This window comes from Lepus europaeus, chromosome 8 (assembly GCF_033115175.1).
Source record: "Lepus europaeus isolate LE1 chromosome 8, mLepTim1.pri, whole genome shotgun sequence".
Taxonomy (NCBI): Eukaryota; Metazoa; Chordata; class Mammalia; order Lagomorpha; family Leporidae; genus Lepus; species Lepus europaeus.
In genome coordinates, this window is record NC_084834.1 from 67649491 (window position 1) to 67671800 (window position 22310).

General features: G+C 45.4%; 1 protein-coding gene across 1 annotated transcript in view; it reads right to left on the reverse strand.

Annotated features, from left to right (window-relative positions):
• Positions 1 to 594: 594 nt before the first annotated feature.
• MCUB (mitochondrial calcium uniporter dominant negative subunit beta) overlaps positions 595 to 22310 on the reverse strand; it is a 120238-nt gene continuing 98522 nt past the window's right edge. The window contains exons 2-8 of the mRNA XM_062199748.1: positions 21645 to 21720; positions 20671 to 20841; positions 15817 to 15921; positions 6062 to 6222; positions 3390 to 3593; positions 2484 to 2600; positions 595 to 788 (exon numbers count right to left, since the gene is read on the reverse strand). Of these exons, the coding sequence (XP_062055732.1) occupies positions 711 to 788; positions 2484 to 2600; positions 3390 to 3593; positions 6062 to 6222; positions 15817 to 15921; positions 20671 to 20841; positions 21645 to 21720 (912 nt within the window). The 3' untranslated portion in view covers positions 595 to 710. The remainder of the gene's footprint in view (positions 789 to 2483; positions 2601 to 3389; positions 3594 to 6061; positions 6223 to 15816; positions 15922 to 20670; positions 20842 to 21644; positions 21721 to 22310) is intronic.

Genomic DNA, 22310 nt, shown 5'->3' on the forward strand with positions numbered 1-22310 from the left:
TGGCATTCTGATGATGAAATATAATTCTCAGCCACTGTAGGCTGAACACCTGCAGGGTCTTACTGTCAGCATCTTCTGTGTTAAGTGACTGGAATATGTCTATTATGAAAAAACTATGCGTGGATCTCAATTTTTTGTACCAAAAATGAACATTTCATTTTCCACAAACTCTCTGATGTACCTTCATACACTGACGATACCTAGTCACGTGAAGGTTTATTACCATGACACATAAAAGTCTGAATTGTTAGCCTCTGGCAGATGATTAACGATGGGGAATGGTGGCTTTGGTAACAGATTTGTGAGTTGCTCATTCAAAAGCAACACTGTGCCTCTGTTTCACTTACGGTTTAAGAAGTACCAACGAGGCATTACGGTTAGTGGGGCATCATACCTTTCTGATAAGGCTAATGAGAAGACCATTGCAGATGGAGCCTGAGAGTGAAGTGAGTGCCAAGCACACAGAGAATGAACGCACGATAGCTCGTCTGGGGGCTCAGCCGACAGCAGCAGCTTGACGGACACAGGCCAGTGTTGATATTGCATTTTCATAACTCGCTAGTAACTAAAGAGAACTTCAAATACTTTTTTACAAGAATTTATTAACTAAAAACTGAAACAGACTGAAATGAACTATGAGACTCAAATGTCATTTGTAAGGTATACAATCCACACCTGGAAAAATCCAATGAGGTTTAAAAATGTTAAGATTAATTCTTCTCACTGAGTTCCTCTACTTTCATTCTCCAATTGAGAGAATGGCGCACTTGTTTCAGGGATTCTGTAGCCTGTCATGGGAAAAAGAAATACACGTGACCAGAGAGAAAGCATTGCTGCTTGAGAGGCTTCTGTACGCTGAATGTCTCCTTAGGGCAATGAAACATATCTAGACTACTAAGTAGTAAATATCTAAAATGTCAATTTTATAGGGTTCTTTTTTTCCCTTTAGAAACATTGTTAAAGGCTTTGTTTTTTTAGAATGTTTTCATAATGGGGTTTTCCAGTTTGTATTCCTAAAAACCCCTATGACTTACTACTTATCCTTTTTCTCTCCCCTTTATTACCGAAAAAGTAATACTTTACAGGTGTCACTTTAAATCTTAAGCATCTCTGTCCTTTAAAGTAGCTGGGAGAACATCCCTTCCTTAGTGTTGGATCGGATCATTCAAACGTAAGGGGAGTGCCCAAAATTACTCTATTTGTCCTACATAAGGGTTACATGAAATAGTTTAAAGGTTCAATGTAATAATTTCAGGGAGGGTAATTTAGAAGGTACAGATAAGATAGTCAACAATCAATCTATTAAATGAGTACGCATTTAGCAATGAAGAATTTTTTTTAAAAGTTGATTTACTTGAAAGGCATAATGATAGAGGAAGGGACAGAGAAAGATCTTCCATCTGCTGATTCACTGCCCGCATGGCCACAACAGCTGAGGCTGGGCCAAGCCAAAGCCAGGAAGCTGGAACGCTATCTGGGTCTCCCCTGTGGGTGGCAGGGGCCCAAGCACTGGGTCCACAGCAGGGAGCTGGATCAGAAGCACTGTGATACAGGATGCCAGCGTCACAAGTGGTGGTTTAACCTGCTGTACCACAATGCCAGCCACAACGAACAACTATTTTGTTATAAAATTACTAAGAAAAAACTACAGTTATGTGCTGAGAAATCATCTGAACAAAGCCAGTGAGTAAGTTAGGAGTCCAGAGATAAGAGCTGCTAAGGGGGCCAGCGATGTGGTGCAGTGGTAACGCATGACTGCCACACTGGCCCGGAGCATCACTTTGAGTCCTAGCAGCTCGGCTTCTGATCCAGCTCCATGCTAATGTGCCTTGAAGGCAGTGGATGACATCCCAAGTACTTTGGGCCCCTTCAGCCTGGCCCAGACCTGGCTGTGGTGGCCATCTGGGGAGTAAACCAGTGTATGAAAGATCTCTCCCCTCCTATCCCCTTCAAATAATTTTTCTTAAATCTGCTTAAACAGATATGGTAAAACGTTTGACAAGCCTGAGGCTTCACAAGCTCCCCGTGGGGAAACTTTCGACATCCTGGCAGTGCACACCTGGGCACGTGATTTGAAGGGCCTGTTTCCTCATTTGAAAGAAAGGGAAAACAAAGGAGGCAAACTGTAATGGTTCTTCTGTCCTTAGGGAAAGCAACATAAATGCCCTTAAAGAGTTTACTTCCTTACCACAGTGTTCATCTTACTAAAATTCTATTTGCTTAAAAAAAGATTTCTATGGGAATCCTTTTACTTCAAATTATTAAGACATCTTCACACACATCTGAACTATACCCAGGTAGAGAATACAGATAGGGTATGAAATCTGTTATCGGCTATGCCAGCCGTTTCACTGAACAGCTGTACAGCATGCAGACGTCTAAGCCCAGGATGTAACCTGCGCGCATGAGCCATCAGTTGTGTTCCTGACACAGGGTCTAGTTACCAAGAAAATCAGCTGTAAGATGTTTTTGTAATAGAGTACCTTGGCAAGATCCTCCTTTAACTTGTTGTACTGCTCGACGTCAAAATGTTGCTGCTGTGATTTCTTATGGAAGAACTGAAGAAACTGCCTACTCCTAACAGCTGAGTAAGTGTAATTCTGAGGGGAAAAAACAATACCTCTGTAAGAAAGAGATGTGATTTAACCACACTAAAGCAAAGGCAGGCAGATGGATGAGTAAATATTGTAGTAACCATTGGAACAAGCATAAGCCATCACAGATAACAGTTTCATCTAAGAGCATCAGCTGTGCCTTTTAAAAGCAAGGCAGGACAATTACACATATTGGAAGAGAAAAAGGGCAACAAAATAATCACTAGACAGTTATAGGGAGTTTTGCAGAATAAATTTTTTTTTTTTTTGGACAGGCAGAGTGGACAGTGAGAGAAAGGTCTTCCTTTTCCATTGGTTCACCCTCCAATGGCCGCTGCCAGGAGCCAGGTGCTTCTCCTGGTCTCCCATGCAGGTGCAGGGCCCAAGCACTTGGGCCATCCTCCACTGCCCTCCTGGGCCACAGCAAGAGCTGGACTGGAAGAGGGGCAACACGGACAGAATCTGGTGCCCTGACCAGGACTAGAACCGGTGTGCCGGCGCCGCAGGCGGAAGATTAGCCTATTGAGCCGCGGCGCCGGCCTTATAAATTCAATTTTATTTATAAATGAGGGTGTAGGGAACACAAATTGGAAAAGTGTATCCCAGTGGAGGAATCTGTGTTATACTAATTATTTATACAGTTTCTCTGTGCTGTATGTAAGTCTCCAGCCAGCCTTATGGAAAACAATGAAGTATCCGCTTAGGAAACTCCAGATTGTAGGAATTAAGTACATAAAAAGCCTTTATTGCTCATTACTTGGATAATGAATGCTTTGCAAAGATACTCTTACTCACCTGCCGCGTGACTATAAAGTAGGCAAAAAAGACCATGGAATTTGCGAATGTGATGAAGTATGTGACTGGCTCCATGATATCCCAGGAGTACACCCACCAAGTGAGCCAGGCCAAGGCCCCGCCCTGAACAGACAGCAGTGCTAATCCAGCCCACAAGAGCCCACTGGTTTTGGCTTCTGAACGAGCTTCAATTCTAGCTTTCACCTGGAAGAACAGGAAACAATCCAGTTTACAAATGACTTAAGGGAAAAAAAGAACAAGAAAAGAGGGCTGGAACCGTGGTACAGCAGGTAAGCTGCCACCTGTGGTACTGGCATCGCATATGGGCACTGGTTCAAGTCCTGGCTGCTTCACTTTGTTTTCTCTTTTAACTAATTTATTTGAAAGGCAGAATTATAGACAGAGTGGTCTTCCATCACTGGTTCACTCCCCAAATGGCCACAGTGGCAGGAGCTGGGCTGATCCAAAGTCAGGAACCAGGAGCTTCTTCCAGATCTCCCACATGGGTGCAGGGCCCAAGGACTTGGGCCATCTTCTACTGCTTTCCCAGGCCAATAGCAGGCATGCTGGATTGGAAGTGGAGCAGCCAGGACCAGTGCCCAGTGGGATGCTGCACTCAGGCAGAGGCTTAACTTCCTACACCACAGCACCGGCTCCTGCTTCACTTCTGATCAAGCTCCCTGCTGATGCATCTGGAGAAGCAGCGGGTGGTCCGAGTCCTTGGACCCCTGCACCCAGGAAGGAGACCCAGAAGCTGCTCTTGGCTGCTTCTATCCATTCTACCAGCTCTATCCATTACCATCATCTGGGGAGTGAATCAGCAGATAGAAGATTTTTCTAACTCTTTTAAATAAATAAGTCTTTGACTGAAAGGACTCCTTTGACCAAAAGCACATCTGCAACAACCTGAACAGACTCCACGTATGGGAAATTTTTTATAGCATACATACCTCACGGCGTAGTTCCTCATTTCCAAATCAGTTTGCTAATCTTTTTTAAATCCTAAGGATAATACTTGCCAGTGGGAACAAATATTACACAATGGTATGCAATGAACTTAAAAGTCACCCTCTGGACCCTCTAAAATACAGGCCCATTTTCTTGGGCCCAGCAATTCCACATCTAGGACGCCAACCTGCAGGTGCAGCTGCTCTCGTGAATTCCTTACAGATTCACTGCTGGTAGCACAAGATGGTCCACAGTTAATCAAGATACATGTGACTATAATTAGGAAGCTGTCAATGTATCCTGGAAATCCTTCCAAATTGGTACATAATTAGTGAAAAAAATATGAGTATGAACAGGGATTTAAAAAATCTGAAATGATTCGTAGGTATGGGAGATGTAGTAACTGGGAGGATAGGACAAGAGGAGAACTATCCATTAGATTTTAGATTTTTAAATTTTTAAATATTTTCACTTTTAAAAAGATTTTTTTGAAAAGCAGAGGGACACAGAAAGAATTCTTCCATTGCTGGTTCACTCCCCTAATGCCTGCAATAGCTGAGGCTAGGCTAGACAAAAACCAAGAGCCTGGAACTCCATCTGGGTCTTCCACTTGAGTGATAGGAACCCAAGTACTTGGGCCATGTTCTGCTGTTTTCCCAGGCGCATTACAGCACGGAGCTATATTAGAAACAGCAGCTACAGGGCCGGCACTGTGGCATAGTGGGTAAAGTGGCCACCTGCAGTGCCGGCATCCCATATGGGCGCTGGTTCAAGTTCTGGCTGCTCCCCTTCCAATCCAGCTCTCTGCTGTGGCCTGGGAAAGCAGTAGAAGATGGCCCAAGTCCTTGGGCCCCTGCACCCATGTGGGAGACCCAGAAGAAGCTCCTGGCTCCTGGCTTCGTATTGTCGCAGCTCTGGCCATTGTGGCCATCTGGGGAATGAACCAGCGGATAGAAGATATCTCTTTCTCTCTGTCTGTGCCTCTCTGTAACTGCCTTTCAAATAAATAAATCTCAAAAAAAAAAAAAAAAAAGCTGGGACTCGAACCAGCACCACCACACCAGCCCCACAGTTTTACTTTGTAAAAGGCAAAGAAAAAAATTAAATCATGGTAAGCCATCTTGAAAACAACAAAAGGTCCCTCTCTCTGCTACCTCTTAAGTACTATTAGAAATACTATTAAGATTACTTATATCTCCAGAAACAACTTATTCACATAAAGACACACATATACCCTATTTAAAACAAAACTTCACAAATTGGATTTTGAGTTTTAGAGCAGTTTCTCTCGTAAAACAGATTCTGCTCACTACCCCTCTACAAAAATCTAATTTTTTTCTCTACACTGATCATGTTAGGAAGCCTGTGTTACTAACTGCAGCTACAATTCTGATCAGCAGAGCTGGGGCCCAGGGCTACTCCCAGAAAAGGAAACAGAGCACCCAGCAAGTGCATTCCAGCTCTACTGTCCCAATTGGTCCCTGAAGGGGAAGCACGGAGTGGAAGATGGCAGCTCTGGAGCTGGACCACCCGCGTTCACATTCAGGCTCTACCACATGTAAGCTGTTCACTGAAAACGGGGAAGACAACAGTACTGATCTCCCAGCTCATTGGGGATTCAAGAAGCAAGCATATGAAAAGCACTCAGAAAAGCTTTCACCTGAGGTGCACTGAACCAAATACGAGGTCATATTTTCCGACAGACAACTGTGGTACTTCCTAACCTGTTCAAGGGGCTGCAGCTGTTTCTTCAGGTGGTCGATTTTCTCCAGTAAATGGTGTTCTTTCTTTTTCTGAAATTCTCCTAAGTGCAAAACTGTGAACAGCCTGTGAACCAAGGATTTCACATTTTCCATCTCAGTGGTGTGTTCATTATTTAGATGTTCTGAGAAAAGACACAAGGGAAACATAAGGGAGTCACCACGCTTTCCCCAGTAGGGTCCAGGGAACCCAATCTGCATCTTCCAGAGCACTCCTGCAGCCTGGTGGGGCACTGGGCCCTGGCCTATCTCCCTGCCACATCTAGATGAGTCCCTTAGTCTCAGATTAAAACAATCTGGAGTGATAAACTGCAGCACAATGGGGTTAAAGATCCTTGTTTTTGGCCGGCACTGTGGCTCAACAGGCTAATCCTCTGCCTAGCGGTGCCGGCACACCAAGTTCTAGTCCCTGTTGGGGCGCCGGATTCGGTCCCGGTTGCCCCTCTTCCAGGCCAGCTCTCTGCTGTGGCCCGGGAGTGCAGTGGAGGATGGCCCAAGTGCTTGGGCCCTGCACCCCATGGGAGACCAGGAGAAGCACCTGGCTCCTGGCTTCAGATCAGCGCGGTGCGCACGCCGGCCGCGGCGGCCATTGGAGGGTGAACCAATGGCAAAGGAAGACCTTTCTCTCTGTCTCTCTCTCTCTCTCACTGTCCACTCTGCCTGTCAAAAATAAAAAAAAATAAAAATAAAAAGATCCTTGTTTTTGTTGTCTTATTTGCAATACGAATTTTGGGGTCTCCTAAAATATGCACACATGAGAAGGATATTATTCATTTTCCAGAATGCAGGTTCATTCCTCACCCCAACTGGTAACACATCGGTTTATGGGTTCACTTTTACACCTGAGGTCCCTCTCTATGTCTGGAAAATGTGTACTGTAAAAAAGCTATGCATGGATTTAAAAATGTTTTGCACAGTTAAAAACAAACAACTTGGCCGGAGCCACGGCTCCCTTGGACGCAGCGGCCATTTGGGGGGGGGGGGGTGCACCAATGGAAAGGAAGACCTTTCTCTCTGTCTCTCTCTCTATATAACTCTCTCTGCCTCTCTCAAAATCTGCCTGTCAAAAAATTAAAAAAAACTCAACTTTATAAATTCTGTTTCCCACAAACTAACTGAAGAACCCTCATATGTGGGGAACCAGAATATGCCACTATAGATATGTCACTGTGCCAGAAAGATTATTTTGAGCTGAAGGCAATGAAGAAACAGATACAAGAAAAGCTCTCTGGCTCTTCCCATTTGCCTAAAAGCAGAACCCAAATTTACAAATGGTGTCCACCTCCCCGTCTACCAGAAAGAACAAAGGTTGATGACCAGAGAACGTTGTAGACCCTTATTACCCTGGAGACCGCAGCTGGGCACCTGCATAACACACCACACAGGTTTTGTCTGCCATTAAGCCATTTGGTCATCCTCCCAGAATGTGCTGCCCATCAAGAATCAAGGTCTTTCCCCTTTGGCGTTTCTCAAAGAAATTATTCTAAGATGCTACATAAGCAGAGGTCTAAACTGCTTCTGAGAATTATTTCCAGGATTCTCCCATGTATATTTGAAATATACAAGTTAATAAGCTATTATTTGTTTTGATCTTACTAATCTCTCTTTTGTAACAGGGATCATACCAGCTAAGAACTAAGGGTAGAGGGGAAAATATTTTTTTCAACCCCTACAGGAGTCAGTTTCAGTGTTTTTGACACAGAGTTCTTTTGATTTATGGGCTTCTCATCCTTCCTCCACTGTGAGTTTATAAATCCACATAAAATTAGGCTGAGGTGACCCCTTTCCAGGAGTTTTTAATTCATCATCAGTTATACAAGAACCTGAGGGAGGGGCCAAGGCGAGCAGAAGGGAAGATGGTCCTCGCCACAGGGTTCTTGCAGACAAACTACAATCCCAGAGTCAGTATCAGGTCTCATCCATCTACCACCACTGCATTCTTCAAGACTTGGCTGTGACCTTTAACCCCTTCTGCATTCCAAGTTAAAGCTTGGCAGGTGCCTAAAGCCAAGAGTGATTTTCTAGGCTTCTGAGGTCTGTAGAAGAGTCCTCCTTGGGGCAGGTGCTGTGGCAGAGTGGGTAAGGCCATCGCCAGGAGTGCTGGCATCCCATATGGCTGCCAGTTGCTTCTGGGCTGCTCCACTTTTTTTTTTTTTTTGACAGGCAGAGTGGACAGTGAGAGAGAGACAGAGAGAAAGGTCTTCCTTTTGCCGTTGGTTCACCCTCCAATGGCTGCCGCGGTAGGCGCGCTGCGGCCGGCGCACCTCGCTGATCCGATGGCAGGAGCCAGGTGCTTCTCCTGGTCTCCCATGGGGTGCAGGGCCTGGGCCATCCTCCACTGCACTCCCTGGCCACAGCAGAGAGCTGGCCTGGAAGAGGGGCAACCGGGACAGAATCCGGTGCCCTGACCGGGACTAGAACCCGGTGTGCCGGCGCCGCAAGGCGGAGGATTAGCCTGTTAAGCCACGGCGCCGGCCTGGGCTGCTCCACTTCTAATCCAGCTCTCTGCTTTGGCCAGGGGAAGCAACAGAAGATGGCCCAAGTCCTTGGGGCCCCGCACCCATATGGGAGACCCAGAAGAAGCTCCCGGCTCTGGATCTACCCAGGTCCAGCCATTGCAGCCATTTGGGGAGTGAACCAGCAGATGGTAGATCGATCAATATCTCTGCCTCTGCCGCTCTGTAATACCGTCTTTCAAATAAATACATATTTTTTTAAAAAAGTTCACAGAAAAACAATTAAATTAAAAAAAAAAAAAAAGCCCTCCTGCTACTGTGAACAAGGTATTGGTATCTAAAAGGTCTACACACAAAGAAAGGCATAGACAGGCCCAGTTTGTCCAAAGCTGTGGCGTGCAATAAACAGCGTTTCAAAGAACAACTCAGGTCCCTGAGCCATGGGTCTGAGCAGTGGAAGATTCGCACCCTGAGCTATTGCAGGCATTTGGGGAGTGAATCAATGGGTATCTGTCTCTTGCCCTCTCTGTCACTTTGCCTTTCAAATAAATAAATCCTTTTTTAAAAGTGTGGCTGGAGAAGGGTTTATAATTGCAAAACTTTACAAAGTGATAGTTCTGATCGGGGCTCAGGAGCCAGGCACTGGATAACACCAGGGAATTCAGTTCTCTTCACAGTGACAGTGTTGTTCTCTCAGCAGGCGCTTGGGGGCAGCTGCCTGTGTTAGAAGCGTGTGAATGTTGTGGGGGTGAGGGGGTGTAAGTCTGTGTGTGTGGGTGAAATCATCTGTGCCAAGAATTTGCAGGTTTTATAGGCCAGGTGGACGATCAAAGGAGCCAGTCTTCTCTCCCCTCTAGGAAGGACAGGAAGTAACATAAAATGTGCATCTAAACTTGGTGACAAGTGCTTTCACAAGCCTGAGCCCCAGAATCCATTACCAACCCAGGCTCTGAGGCACAATCACTCTGTCCTCTTTTCTTTTCTTTTTTTTTTTTTTTTTTTTATTTTTGACAGGCAGAGTGGACAGTGAGAGAGAGACAGAGAGAAAGGTCTTCCTTTTGCCATTGGTTCACCCTCCAATGGCCGCCGCGGTAGGCACGCTGCGGCCGGCACACCGCGCTGATCCGATGGCAGGAGCCAGGTGCTTCTCCTGGTCTCCCATGGGGTGCAGGGCCCAAGCACTTGGGCCATCCTCCACTGCACTCCCTGGCCACAGCAGAGAGCTGGCCTGGAAGAGGGGCAACCGGGACAGAATCCGGTGCCCTGACCGGGACTAGAACCCGGTGTGCCGGCGCCGCAAGGCGGAGGATTAGCCTGTTAAGCCACGGCGCTGGCCACTCTGTCCTCTTTTCTTCAGAAGCTGCTTATTCCTTTACCTGTGTATGTGGATTTTATTTCACACCCTTCAATTTTCATTAGTGCAGGATGTCTCCAGTTATCTTCCTTCCAACCATGCCTACTGTGCCCACTGGGAATTTACTGTGTGACACCGGGCAAGCTTCACTTGGTGTTCAGTGAGGCACAGTGAGACCTGGGACGTCTGCCTGTGATGCTCAATCCCAACACAGCATCCTCTGCACAGGCAGAAGGGTCTTCTAGTGCGCCAGCTGGAGCTGGTGCGCTGTGCTGAGCTCCACCTGGGGGCTTGGGGGAGAGGAAGGTCACGCACTACAATGAGAAGCCCTGAAAACACTTGTTCCCACCTGCTTACTCAGATGCTCAACTCAGAACAAGAAGTGGAAGGCCTTTCCAGATGTTAGGAACCCACTGGACATGAAAACTAGACCTTAACAGGGGTTTCTATTTTCATATTTCTCAACTTCTGCCCGCTATCACTTTGAGGTTAAATACAGCCCTGATTTTATTTAATTTTTGTTTATTTGAAAGGCAGAAACAGAGACAGGGATCTCCCTCTGCTGGTTCAGTCCCCAAATGCCCACAACAGCTGCAGCTGGGCCAGAAGCCAGAAACTCAATGCTGGTGTCCCAAATGGGTGGCTGGAACCCAAGCACATGAGCTATCATCAGCCGCCTCTCAGTGTGTACATTTGCAGGAAGCAGAGCCAGGCTCAAATCCAGGCACTTTGATGTAAGATGTGGGTGTCCCAAGTGGTATAACTGCTGTGTCAAATGCCTGCCCTTGCCCCAATTTAAAAGAGATTAAGGGGGCCAGAGCTATGACATAGCGGGTAAAGCTGCCACTTGCAGTGCTGGCATCTCATATGGGCACAGTTCGATTCCCAGCTGCTCCACTTCCTATCTAGCTCTCTGCTATGGCCTGGGAAAGCAGCAGCAGATGGCCCAAGTCCTTGGGCCTCTGCACCCATCTGGGAGACTGTGAAGAAGCTCCTGCCTCCTTTTGGATTGGCTCAGCTCCGGCCATTGTGGCCATCTGGGGAGTGACCAGTGGATGGAAGATACCTCTCTCTCTCCCTCCCTCCCTCCCTCTGTGCCTTTTAAATAATAAATCTTAGAAAAAAAAAAAAAGCAGAAAGTTTTAACTGTTAAGACGAGTCACTCAATCTATTTTGTGATTCACTCTATTGTTTGTGTTTAAAAATTCCATGTAATGCTCAAATATACAATTTAGAAAGTTCTTAAATGTTTTCCTTTCAGAGATCCTCAGAGAAATGGCTAATACCATGCTGGGACATGATGGGCACAGGATAAGCGTGGATCATCTAGTTATATCACAACAAAAAGAAATGCATTAAAAATAAAAAATGAGAACAAGTCACAGACACGGGCCACTGGTGTTCAAATTATACTGCAGTGGCTGCTGGGGCTCCTTGGAACAGAAGCTTTATTTTTTCTTCCCTTTTTCTGAGAGGCAAAGTGACAGACAACACACTGCCACTGGTTCACTCCATAGATGTCTACAATGTCCAGGGCAAAAGCTGGGAGACATGAAGGCTTCCAGGGCCCTGCGTTGTGACATAACAGTTTAAGCCGCTGCCTGTGGCACCGGCATCCCATATGGGTACCAGTGTGAGTCTCGGCTGCTCCACTCCAAATAAAATAAGACAGACAGACAGACAGACAGACAGACAGACAGACAAAGAAAGAAAGAAAGAAAGAAAGAAAGAAAGAAAGAAAGAGAGAGAGAGAGAGAGAGAAAGAAAGAAAGAAAGAAAGAAAGAAAGAAAGAAAGAAAGAAAGAAAGAAAGAAAGAAAGAAAGAAAAGCAAGCAATCTAGGTTCTCTCATGTGGTGGCAGGAACCCGATTACTTGGGCCATCGCTGCTGAATCACTGGGTCTGCATTAGGAGAAAGCTGAGGCGAGGAACTGGGATTGAATCAGGCACTCAGACCTGGGAAGCAGGCGGTCGTAACTGCATCTCAACTGCGAGGCCAAATACCTCCCCTCCTACCTGTTTCCTAACACTTCCTTACTTTCTTCATTGCAGTTCCTTCCCCCATTTAGCATCTATTGATGATTACTATGATGTAAATTTTGGCTGCAAAATGGTGACTTCCCAACTCCAACAACCTTCGACATTTACCAGGCAGCGCTCAGCATTCCAAATGTCAGCGAGAGCCTTCTGTGACTTACTGATCATCAGTCCACTGAGGCATGAACTCAGGATTCCTCCCCTTCCCCTTAGCAGTCTGTAATCACCGCTCAGGGGGAGCCGAAGCCTCTGCAGCCAAGACTGGTGGTGAACTTGAACCGCTGCTGGAGGCTCGATGCAGACTGCCTGGGAAGCAGAACTCCACACTTTCAGCAGTTTCCCCTCCAGGAACCTCACCAGCTCCTCACACTGCAGATCAGAGGCCAAAGAAGAACACTCCACTGCTTTGGGCAGGGGAGAGGAAAGGCCATCATTTTGAAACAGCCCTGCCTATATGTTCTCCATTTGAGAACAAGGGGACCCTCGAGCCTAATCGACCTTGGGGAAGGGCAATTAACCAACTCCAGCCCCTGGAAGTCTTGCTGTCTTACACAGGAGATAAAAGAGGAAAGAAAAAGGCTAGAAAATTATTGTGAAAGCTACAGGCTAGGAATGCAGGCCAATGAAACCAAATATTCAATCCTAAGATTATAAATGCTTTCTTTCTTCAATACTTTAGCACATCATCTGGGCCTCAGTTCTATATAAGACACAGGTTCTATTTAAGGAGGAATTTCTAGGGAAACCCCCAAAAAATGTGTGAGAGACCAAAATAAGGGCACAAAAGGAAACAGTAAATAGCCTAATTCCCACCCAGATAAACATAAACCTCACACTAAAAGACCTACTTACTTTGCTTTCTATTACCTGATACATTATGTCCAGCTTTCAGAAAAAAAAAAAAAAGTTAAAGCAAGAAAAATGCATAGTCTGAAAAGACAAAGCAAGCATCAAAACTAGGCCCTACCATGGCAAAGATTCTGGAGCTGTCTGACTGGGTTATTAAAACAACTGAAATAGAAAAGTTGGATGAGATACAGGACCACGTGAATAATGCAAACAGATAGATGGAAACTCTAAAAGAATCAAAAGGGACCGCTAGATCAAAAAACCACTGAGACAGAAACAAAGAATGTCTTTGAGGGGCTCATTATCAGACTAGACACTAGAGAGAAAACAATCTGTGAGCTGGGGGTGTATCAATAAAAACTTCCTAAACTAAAAACCAAAGAAAGAAATGGGGAAAACGCTAATGGAATGCCTAAGATTATGGGACAATTACAAAGGTATGACACACACAAAGCAGGAATACTAGAAGAAGAAAGGAAGGAGCAGAGGCAATATTCGAAGTAATGATGGCTGAAAAACGTTCCAAAAGCTGAAGGTGAAAACGACAGAGGTTGAGGGGCTGGCGCTGTGGCGTAGCAGATACAGCCGCCACCTGCAACATTGGCATCCCATATGGTGCCGGTTCGAATCCCATATGCCCCACTTCTGATCCAGCTCTCTACTATGGCCTGGGAAAGCAGTAGAAGATGGCCCAAGTCTTTGGTCCCCTGCACCCATACGGGAGACCCAGAAGATCCTGGCTCCCGCCTTTGAATCGGTACAGCTCTGACATTGTGGCCATCTGGGGAGTGAACCAGCAGATGGAAGACCTCTCTGTCTGCCTCTGCCTCTCTGTAATTCTGCCTTTCACATAAATAAATAAAGAAATCTTAAAAAAAAAAAAAAAAGGCTGAATATCACTGGTAGAAAATGTTTGGTGAGGCCGGCGCTGCGGCTCACTAGGCTAATCCTCCGCCTTGTGGCGCCGGCACACTGGGTCCTAGTCCCGGTCGGGGCACCGATTCTGTCCCGGTTACCCCTCTTCCAGGCCAGCTCTCTGCTGTGGCCAGGAGTGCAGTGGAGGATGGCCCAAGTGCTTGGGCCCTGCACCCCATGGGAGACCAGGACAAGCACCTGGCTCCTGCCATCGGATCAGCGCGGTGCGCCGGCCACAGCGTGCCAGCCGCGGCGGCCATTGGAGGGTGAACCAACGGCAAAAAGGAAGACCTTTCTCTGTCTCTCTCTCTCACTGTCCACTCTGCCTGTCAAAAAAAAAAAAAAAAAAGTTTGGTGATAGAAGTATCTCAGATTTTGGTTTCTGGAATATTACATGAACGCAGTCAAATATCTTGGAGATGAAACCAAATCTAAACACAAAGTTCATTTATGTTTCACAGATACTTTTTACACACAGCCTGAAATTAAGTATATAAAATACATTTAGAATACCTGTGATTTTTTATTTTGTTTTGAGAGGCAGAGAGAGACAGGAAGAGCTCCCATCCTGTCGTTCACTCGCCAAAGGCCTGCAATGGCCAGGATTAGGCCAGGTCAAAGCCAGGAGCCAGGAACTGAATCCAGGTCTCTCATGTAGGTAACACGGACCCAACCACTGGAGCCATCACTTATTGCCTCTCAAGGTTAGTGTACCTGTGTTCTGTCTACAACCCATCATGAGGCTCAGGTGTAGAATTTTTCATCTCTGGGTTGATATCAGCACTTTAAAAGTTTTGGAGTTTCACATTGTGGATGCTCAACCTGTAGTTTGAAATGAGGGGTGGGGGGAAGCTGTCTTAGAGTTAAGACTTCTAGTTTTCAATCTCACACATAAGGAGCCTAGAACTCCTCACTCTGTTTCTTAAAATTTTTTTAGAGATTTATTTAAAGACTGTGTGTGTGTGTGTGTGTGTGTGAGAGAGAGAGAGAGAGAGAGAGAGAGAGAGAGAGAGAGAGAGAGAATCTTCCATCTGCTGGTTCACTCACCAAATGGCCACAATAAACAGGGCTGGGCTGGGCTGAAGCCAGAAGCCATGAACTCCATCCTGGTCTCCCATGTGGGTGGCAGGAATCCAGGCACTTGGGCCATCATCCACTGCCTTCCCAGGCACATCAGCAGGGAGTTGTATCAGAAGCAGAGCAGCCGGCATTAGAACCAGCACTCCAATATAGCATGCCAGCACTGCAAGCAGTGGCTTACCCTGCTGTTCCACAACGGCAGTCCACTCCATCTTAACAGTAAGTAAAAAAGCTGAAGAAACTGAAAATCAGCAACTCACCTCACATCTCTAAGAGAACTGACGTCACAGGACAAACTACTGCCCCTGACCTTGAGACAGAAGTGGATACAGAAACCCATGACTTCCTGGAGCAGGCCGCCATGAGTGAGGACACACAAGTAGCCAGACCCAGGGTATGGAAACCTGTACTGTAACTTGCAAATTGCTGGGGGCTCAGTGAGGACAACTCTTTTTTTTTTTTTTTTTTTTTTAATTTTTGACAGGCAGAGTGGACAGTGAGAGAGAGAGACAAAGAGAAAGGTCTTCCTTTGCCGTTGGTTCACCCTCCAATGGCCACCGCAGCTGGCATGCTGCGGCCAGCATACCACGCTGATCTGAAGGCAGGAGCCAGGTGCTTATCCTGGTCTCCCATGGGGTGCAGGGCCCAAACACTTGGGCCATCCTCCTCTGCACTCCCGGGCCACAGCAGAGAGCTGGCCTGGAAGAGGGGCAACCGGGACAGAACCGGCGCCCCGACCGGGACTAGAACCCGGTGTACTGGCGCTACAAGGTGGAGGATTAGCCTATTGAGCCGCGGCGCCGGCCAAGGACAACTCTTGAGATTTATACCCACACTTTAATCAGCTTTACCTCAGAAGTTCTACCAGGTTCTCTCAGTAAAAATCAGAAAAGCCCCTTCCTGCTTCTAGCAGTGGGAGGAAAAAAGTAGCCATTTTGAAATATGTCAAAGAATTCTGTTCCCAACAAGGTCTGCTCTGCTCCCTTTAGAAGCCCCAGTTAAGACAGTTGGCTAGGATGTGTTTCTTACCTTTCTTGGGGCACTGCACATCATATGCTATTTTATTAATGACAAGTTTAAAATCTTTCATTAGCAAAATCCCCATCAAGGTGGAAGCTGGAATCTCACTGCCATCTGAAAGCAAAAACATAATACAATGTCTTTTTTGTTGTTGTTTGGAACAGTAAGAACCATTTTCCAATACACAGAAAATTACTGACCCAAGTCTTTACAATACAGCATGGAGATCTGCCTTTTGGGAGGCTCCTCCAAACTCAAACAGCATTCCTATTGAAAGAACTAATTCCTCCTTGGTGTTCTGCCTCCTGCTTCCTTTTTCTTTGTAAACAATTATTTATTTGTTTGAAAGGCAGGGTGACAGAGACAGAGATATCTTTGGCCATTGGTGTCCTCCCAAAATGCCTGCAATAGCTAGGGCTGGGCCAAGCAGAAGCCAGGAGCCAAGAATTTCATCTGGATTTTCCAAGTGGGTGTCAGGAACTCAAGTACTTGAGCCATAATCCGATGACTCCCTCAGTGAGAACTGGCAGGAAGCTGGATGGAAACCAGAGGCAGGACTCAATCCCACTGTGATATGAGATGGAGGCATCCCAAGTGCACCCAATGCACTACAACTTAACCCAATGCCCCACAACTCCCACTCCTCTACCTCCCATTTCATTGGACCAAATGGAACAGGCAGGAGCTCGGTGTCCCACTGGGTCAGCTGGGCTGGAATCTAGGTTAATGTCCAACTACACCTGCAGAAGCTCATGTAGATTCAAGGAATGTGGAACCTCCTCAGAGCAAGGCTGGGGCAGTGGAGGTTGCAGTGTCTGGGGAGTGTTGGCAGCACAGCCCATCAGTAAACACGGTCTCTGCTCGTGTCCCCTTCTGTCATTTCCAGTCTGAGAACCCAATGTCATTATTCTGCTTAGCCAAAGTCCATTGCTTCTGCTTACAGCACACAGGTCGCAACATTTTTAAAGCTTTTCTCTGAATTACTAGAGGTGACTGATTGGTGTTAGCTGAAAATTCGTGGCCAAACAGCACCACAAACCACCACCACACTGGCTCATTCCACCATTTTGGAGAACTTGTAGAAAATGAGAGGAGGCAGAATTTCAAGGAGGTGGGGGTGGCATGGATAGTAATGAACATAATTAAGGCGAAGAAATAAACTGGGGGGCTGGCATTGTGGCACAGCAGGTTAAGCTGCCTCTTGGAATACCAGCACCCCATATTCGAGTGATGGTTGGAGTCCCAGCTGCTCCACTTCCAATCTAGCTTCCTGCTAATGCACCTAGGAAGCAGCAGATTGTTAGGACTTGTTAGGCTGCTGGGACACAAATAGTTAACACCACACTTGGCAAACTGAGCCCAATTAATGAAGACACTGAAGAAGTCATGTGGCATTTTGTTTTTAATGGCCTAAGATTCTGCCAGTTCTGGCTTTCACAGCCACAAGCTTGGGACATCCCAAGCGGATTAAAATCCCACATTGTAAATTGTTGACATTGATAAACGCCTGTCAAGGAGGTGTCTGCCTTATCACTGTAGACGTCACTGTGGCCCTGGGCTATTGCATGTATACAGGGCCCTTTCCTAGGCCAGAGGTATAAAGAAGGCAACTGCCTGCCACCCAGGGGCCTGAGCTTTCTCTCAGGACCCCAACTTGCTGTCCAAGCAAGTTAACTCCTCACCCCTTTTCTCTGCTGTTTTCCCTTTCAAATTCTTGCCTCAACCCGTTGCCTCTTCCCCTTATTGGGGTATAAAGCCCCGAGAACCTGACACAGATGATGGCCTAAGAAGCTGGGTCCCTGCCACCCATGTTGGAGACCTGGATGGACTTCCTGGCTCCTGGCTTCTACCTGGCTCAGCCCCTGCTGTAGGGTTCTTTGGGGAGTGAGCCAGCACATGAAAGACCTCTGTCTCTCTTTTGCTTTTCTTTTCAAATAAGTAAATAATTTTTAAAACAAAATTCGCATTTCTGTTGTTTAATTTATCGAGGTGAGGAAAGAAGCAGGAGAGATTCTAATAGCAATTTCAAGTATCCCAGGAACATTTTAGAAAAAAAAAAAAAATTCTTGGAAATTTTTAACCTCAATGTGCTTTGCTCACTTCTCATATGGCCTAGTTCTTCTATTTTTGAACTAAACTTTAATGTAACCCAGGTGTTAAGAAAGTAAAGTCATTGAACAACAATTTAAAAACTGGTGCTGGGTAGGGTTTTTCTTCCCATCATCTCTTCTACAGAAAAGTCCATATAGTATGTGAAATGAACTCCAAGAGAATGCTGGAGGTCTACTTTCTCTTGGCCAGCTGAGTGTTTGCGTGGCTACACTCATGCAGAGCAATTGCAGTCACATTAAGATGCAGGACAACACGAAGAACCTGCTTGCCTACCTCCTGTCTGGCTCCCTGTAGTTCTTTTGTTCCAGAAGGCAGCAGTCAAGTCTGCAAGGTCTCTGTTCCTAAACTTGGATTTTCCGGTTCCCACTCATCAGCTGAGGTGAGAACACTTTTCCAAGAATTGCCAAATAATTCAACCCACACTATGGGCAAACTGACAAGCTCAGAATACTCTTTCAAGTACAAATTCCCACACAATTTTCTTAAAAAACATGAATAACACACCAATCCTCTTAATTGACTTTCCAAGTGTCATTTAAAAACTTACCTTTAAATGACTTCAAACCAGCGTCTATAAGTATTACTATAAAAAGAAATCAACTGAGTACAATTTTTGTTGAAATAATACATTACCCTTTACATAAACGTATGAACATCAAAATATTGACCTGAAATAGGAGCCAATGATACAACATTGAATTTTTCATACATTCCTGGGCCAGTATCAATTTAAACCCAACTTTTCTCTAAACCTCATGGAGAAAAGTCTAGTTTCTAGTCTCTTTCTTTGTGCTGTTTCAAAGTCACTCAAATTATTTTTAGAAATCAGCAGGGTAAACATCTTTAACCTTTCTCATGCCATTTATTTAACTAATGCTTGTTGAGTACCTGCTCCAGACAAGCACTGTTCAGTTCAACCCCTCCCAGCTCTAGGTCTGCATCTGAGCTCCTAGAAGCTCAGGAAGGCAGGCCCTGCCCACCTAGAGAAGGCCCGTGGACCCCCACAGCCCCCGTGCCCCAGAGAAGGGTCTAGTTTAGGGATGAAGTATTAGTATGTTCATTGTGGTCAAAGAGCTAAACCTTATTCTACATTCCATGTTTTAGCAGTAAGCAAGCTCCCCTTCCAGTTCCACCAAAGGCCTCACAATAACCTACAACAAGGCTTTCACAATCTGGCCCCCTCCACTTCTCAGATTTCTTCCTCCTGCCCAGCTCCTTCCTTGGAGCCACAATGGAGTCTGCTCTGACCTCAAGGCCCAGGCCTCCAAGGTCCCACCTTCCATCCTCATCTGTTCCTGGCCTCCACTCAAGTGTGACATTAGTGAGACACACCACCAGCCCCTCCACACCCCACCACTTCTACTCCCGTACTCTGCTTTCTCCAATACCTTTATTATTTCTTTCTCTATCTTATTACTTTCTCCTCTTGCAATGTAAGTTCTATAAGGCAGACGTTTTATCCCTTTTGCTCTCTGCTCTATCTCTAATATCTACAACAGTACTTGGTATGTGTAAGGTACTCAGCAAGTATTTGTCAAATGAGTCCAATTCCTTAATCCCCATTTGTCAAACTTCTGTAGCTAACTTTAAATGGTTATGAAACTGGATAAGGAAGAAAAATGTTTCTTTTTCAACACTGCAATAGTAACTATTACCCTTTAAATAATTTTTTCCTCAGTATTTACTATTACGTTAAAGTAACAAGACGGATGTATAAATGTATCTGTATTTGTAGCTTCTGTATGTTGGGCTGAAGTAAAGAATTCCTTATTTTAGGAGTAGTTGGTTGAAGACCATTTTAGAGAACATAAAAAATATATCATAAACTTAAAATGTCTAAATAAGGTTATTAAATAATGTGTGTGTACCCTATGAACTAATTGTCAAAAAAAAAAAAATACCAGGCTGTAATTGCTTTATAACAAAGAAAAATGAACAATGTATGTATTTTAACTACTCACTGGCTATCTTATTCACTGAAATCGCATTCCATGTTCTATTCAAATTTTGCTGAAAATTACATGCTAATGCCCGTGCTAAAATTTCTGGAGGTGATTTATGATAAGGCAGGTAGCTAAGTTAGAGCCATGAGCTGGAAGCCATACCTCCTCCGCCCTATGTAATCCTATCCGCCTGCCTGTCAGTCAAATAACTCCTTTCACAGGATGTATCTCCCTTCACCTGGCACCTGGGGGTGGTTCTACGTCACCTATTCCTCTCCATCCTCAGAAGAGGAGGGCAACTGGGTGGCGGACTCCCTCTCTGCTGAAGAGGACAAGACAAGGCACTGAGGTGTCTCTGCACTTCCCTCCCCCATCCTTTCCCTTCCTGGCCCACTCTATTCCTGAACAATTCCCACTTGTGTGTGTGTTCTACTCAGCTTTTAAATAAACTTTATCACCATATGTGTGCCTCTACTTACATTGCTTCTCTAGGTAAAACGCAAGGACCTGGAATAGGTATGTAGGTAAAACTTTGCCCACAACAAAGGGAGAATATTTTCAGGCTAAGTTTTAAAGAAACTGAAATTTACATTAAACGTATTCTGTTGATTATTTATTCAATGGAGTTAAATTTAAAAAACAAATCACTGGTGTGTAAAAACTTAAGTTCTCAGTAAAGGTCAATCACTTATTATATAATGAATGAAAGAATCAATTTCTTTTAGAAAAATAAAGGATGAAAACAGAGGTTGGGAAAAGCAAGGAAGAGGCTGTGGACTTGGGACAAAGCAGTGAAACACATGCATACCTGCCGCCAGGATGGCTGCAGCTGTGACACCTTTGTCTTCACTCCGGATGTCCTGAAGGAATGACCCCACTGTTGACAGAACTGGTTTGATGATAAACTGACAGCGCTCTTTTCTGGATGGCAAAGTAAGTGTTATCAAAGGAAGGCCATGTCGATAATTAATCGTTACTTCTGTTTAAAAAGAAAACAATACAGAAATGAAAAATATTTACTTATGAAAAAGGATTTAATATTCAAGAATGCTAGAAGGAATGCTTACACAGAGACTTCATAAGCCTCTGAATTCCAGTGCAAATCTGCGTGGCTTGTGTGGCGCCGGCATCACGCTACAGCCTATGTGTTCTCTACTGTCCTGTAACATCTTATCACAGCTTGTACCACACTGTATTATAATCATCTGCTTCCAGTTCTCCCAAGTACAGCTGGTTCTTATTCATCTCTAGCTCCTGTCTGCCAGAATGGTAGTCTGTCAAAAACATATGTTCTAGGAACAGCAAAGGGAGGAACTTAACCAAGGGACGGGATGGACTCGGGTAGGGGAGTGCAAGTATAATCACTTGTTTTGCTTAAAATGCATCCTGGCATGGGTTAAGCGGCTGCTTGGAACACACACATCCCGTATCACAATGCCAGTTCAAACCAGCTGCTTTGTTTCTGATTTTGCTCCCTGCTTATGCACCTGGGAAGGCAGCAGATTATGGTCCTAGTACTTGGCCCCTGACACCTATGTAGGAGACTAAGATGGAATTCCTGGCTCCTGGCTTGGGCCTGGCTCATTTGGGAAGTGAACTACTAAGTGGAAGATCTCTCTCTTCCTGTGTCTGTCCCTCTGCTGCCCATCACTGCCTTTCAAACAAATCTTTTAAGAAACCACCGCCGCCCCTCCCCGCCCATAAACCAAAACACCTCACATACCTCTCTTTGGAAGAGAAATTGATTAGCATATGACTCAAAGAAGTGATGTGAAACCTTACCATCAGGTGGCGCCACTGTACTATAAAGTTGTGACTGGTAGTCCTTCAGGTTTCCATAGTGCTTCACACACAAAACCTGTAAGAAAATTAGTTTTTCTTTTAAAAAGGCAGGAAAGCTGAAATAAGTGTCTTTATCAGAAGATTCTCCTTAACCTCGTATGACAAGCACGATGGGAAAATGCAACTTCCCACACACACCCTGGGGCACATCTGCCCGTCAGGCCATCTGCAGGCTTGTTGCTCTCTGTGAGGGGCTGTAACCTGTGGGGACAGGATGGCTCAGGAGGGGGTGGGAGGACCCCTAGAAGTCCTAGAGTTCTGTGAGAATTTTAAAGTTTGCTTTTCCCTCCAGGCAATCATTTAAGCAAAGAGATACAAGCCACATATGTTCTAGATACTGTGTCCCAAGGAAGACCCCCAGAGCAGCGGCATCCAGTCAGCTCCAAGCTGCCTGGAAATGTAGTCTCAGGGGCACTGCAGACTTACTGGACTAGCTGCATTTAAATAAGGTCCCCGAGTGTTTCCCCATGCACATTAGGGTTTGATAAACATTGCCCCAGATCCAGGCTGTCCAATATTGTACCCTGGGGCTACTTAAATTTACATTACAAAACAAAAACTTAGGTTCCTTAGTAACCTTTGCCACGTTTCAGGTGTTCAGCAGTC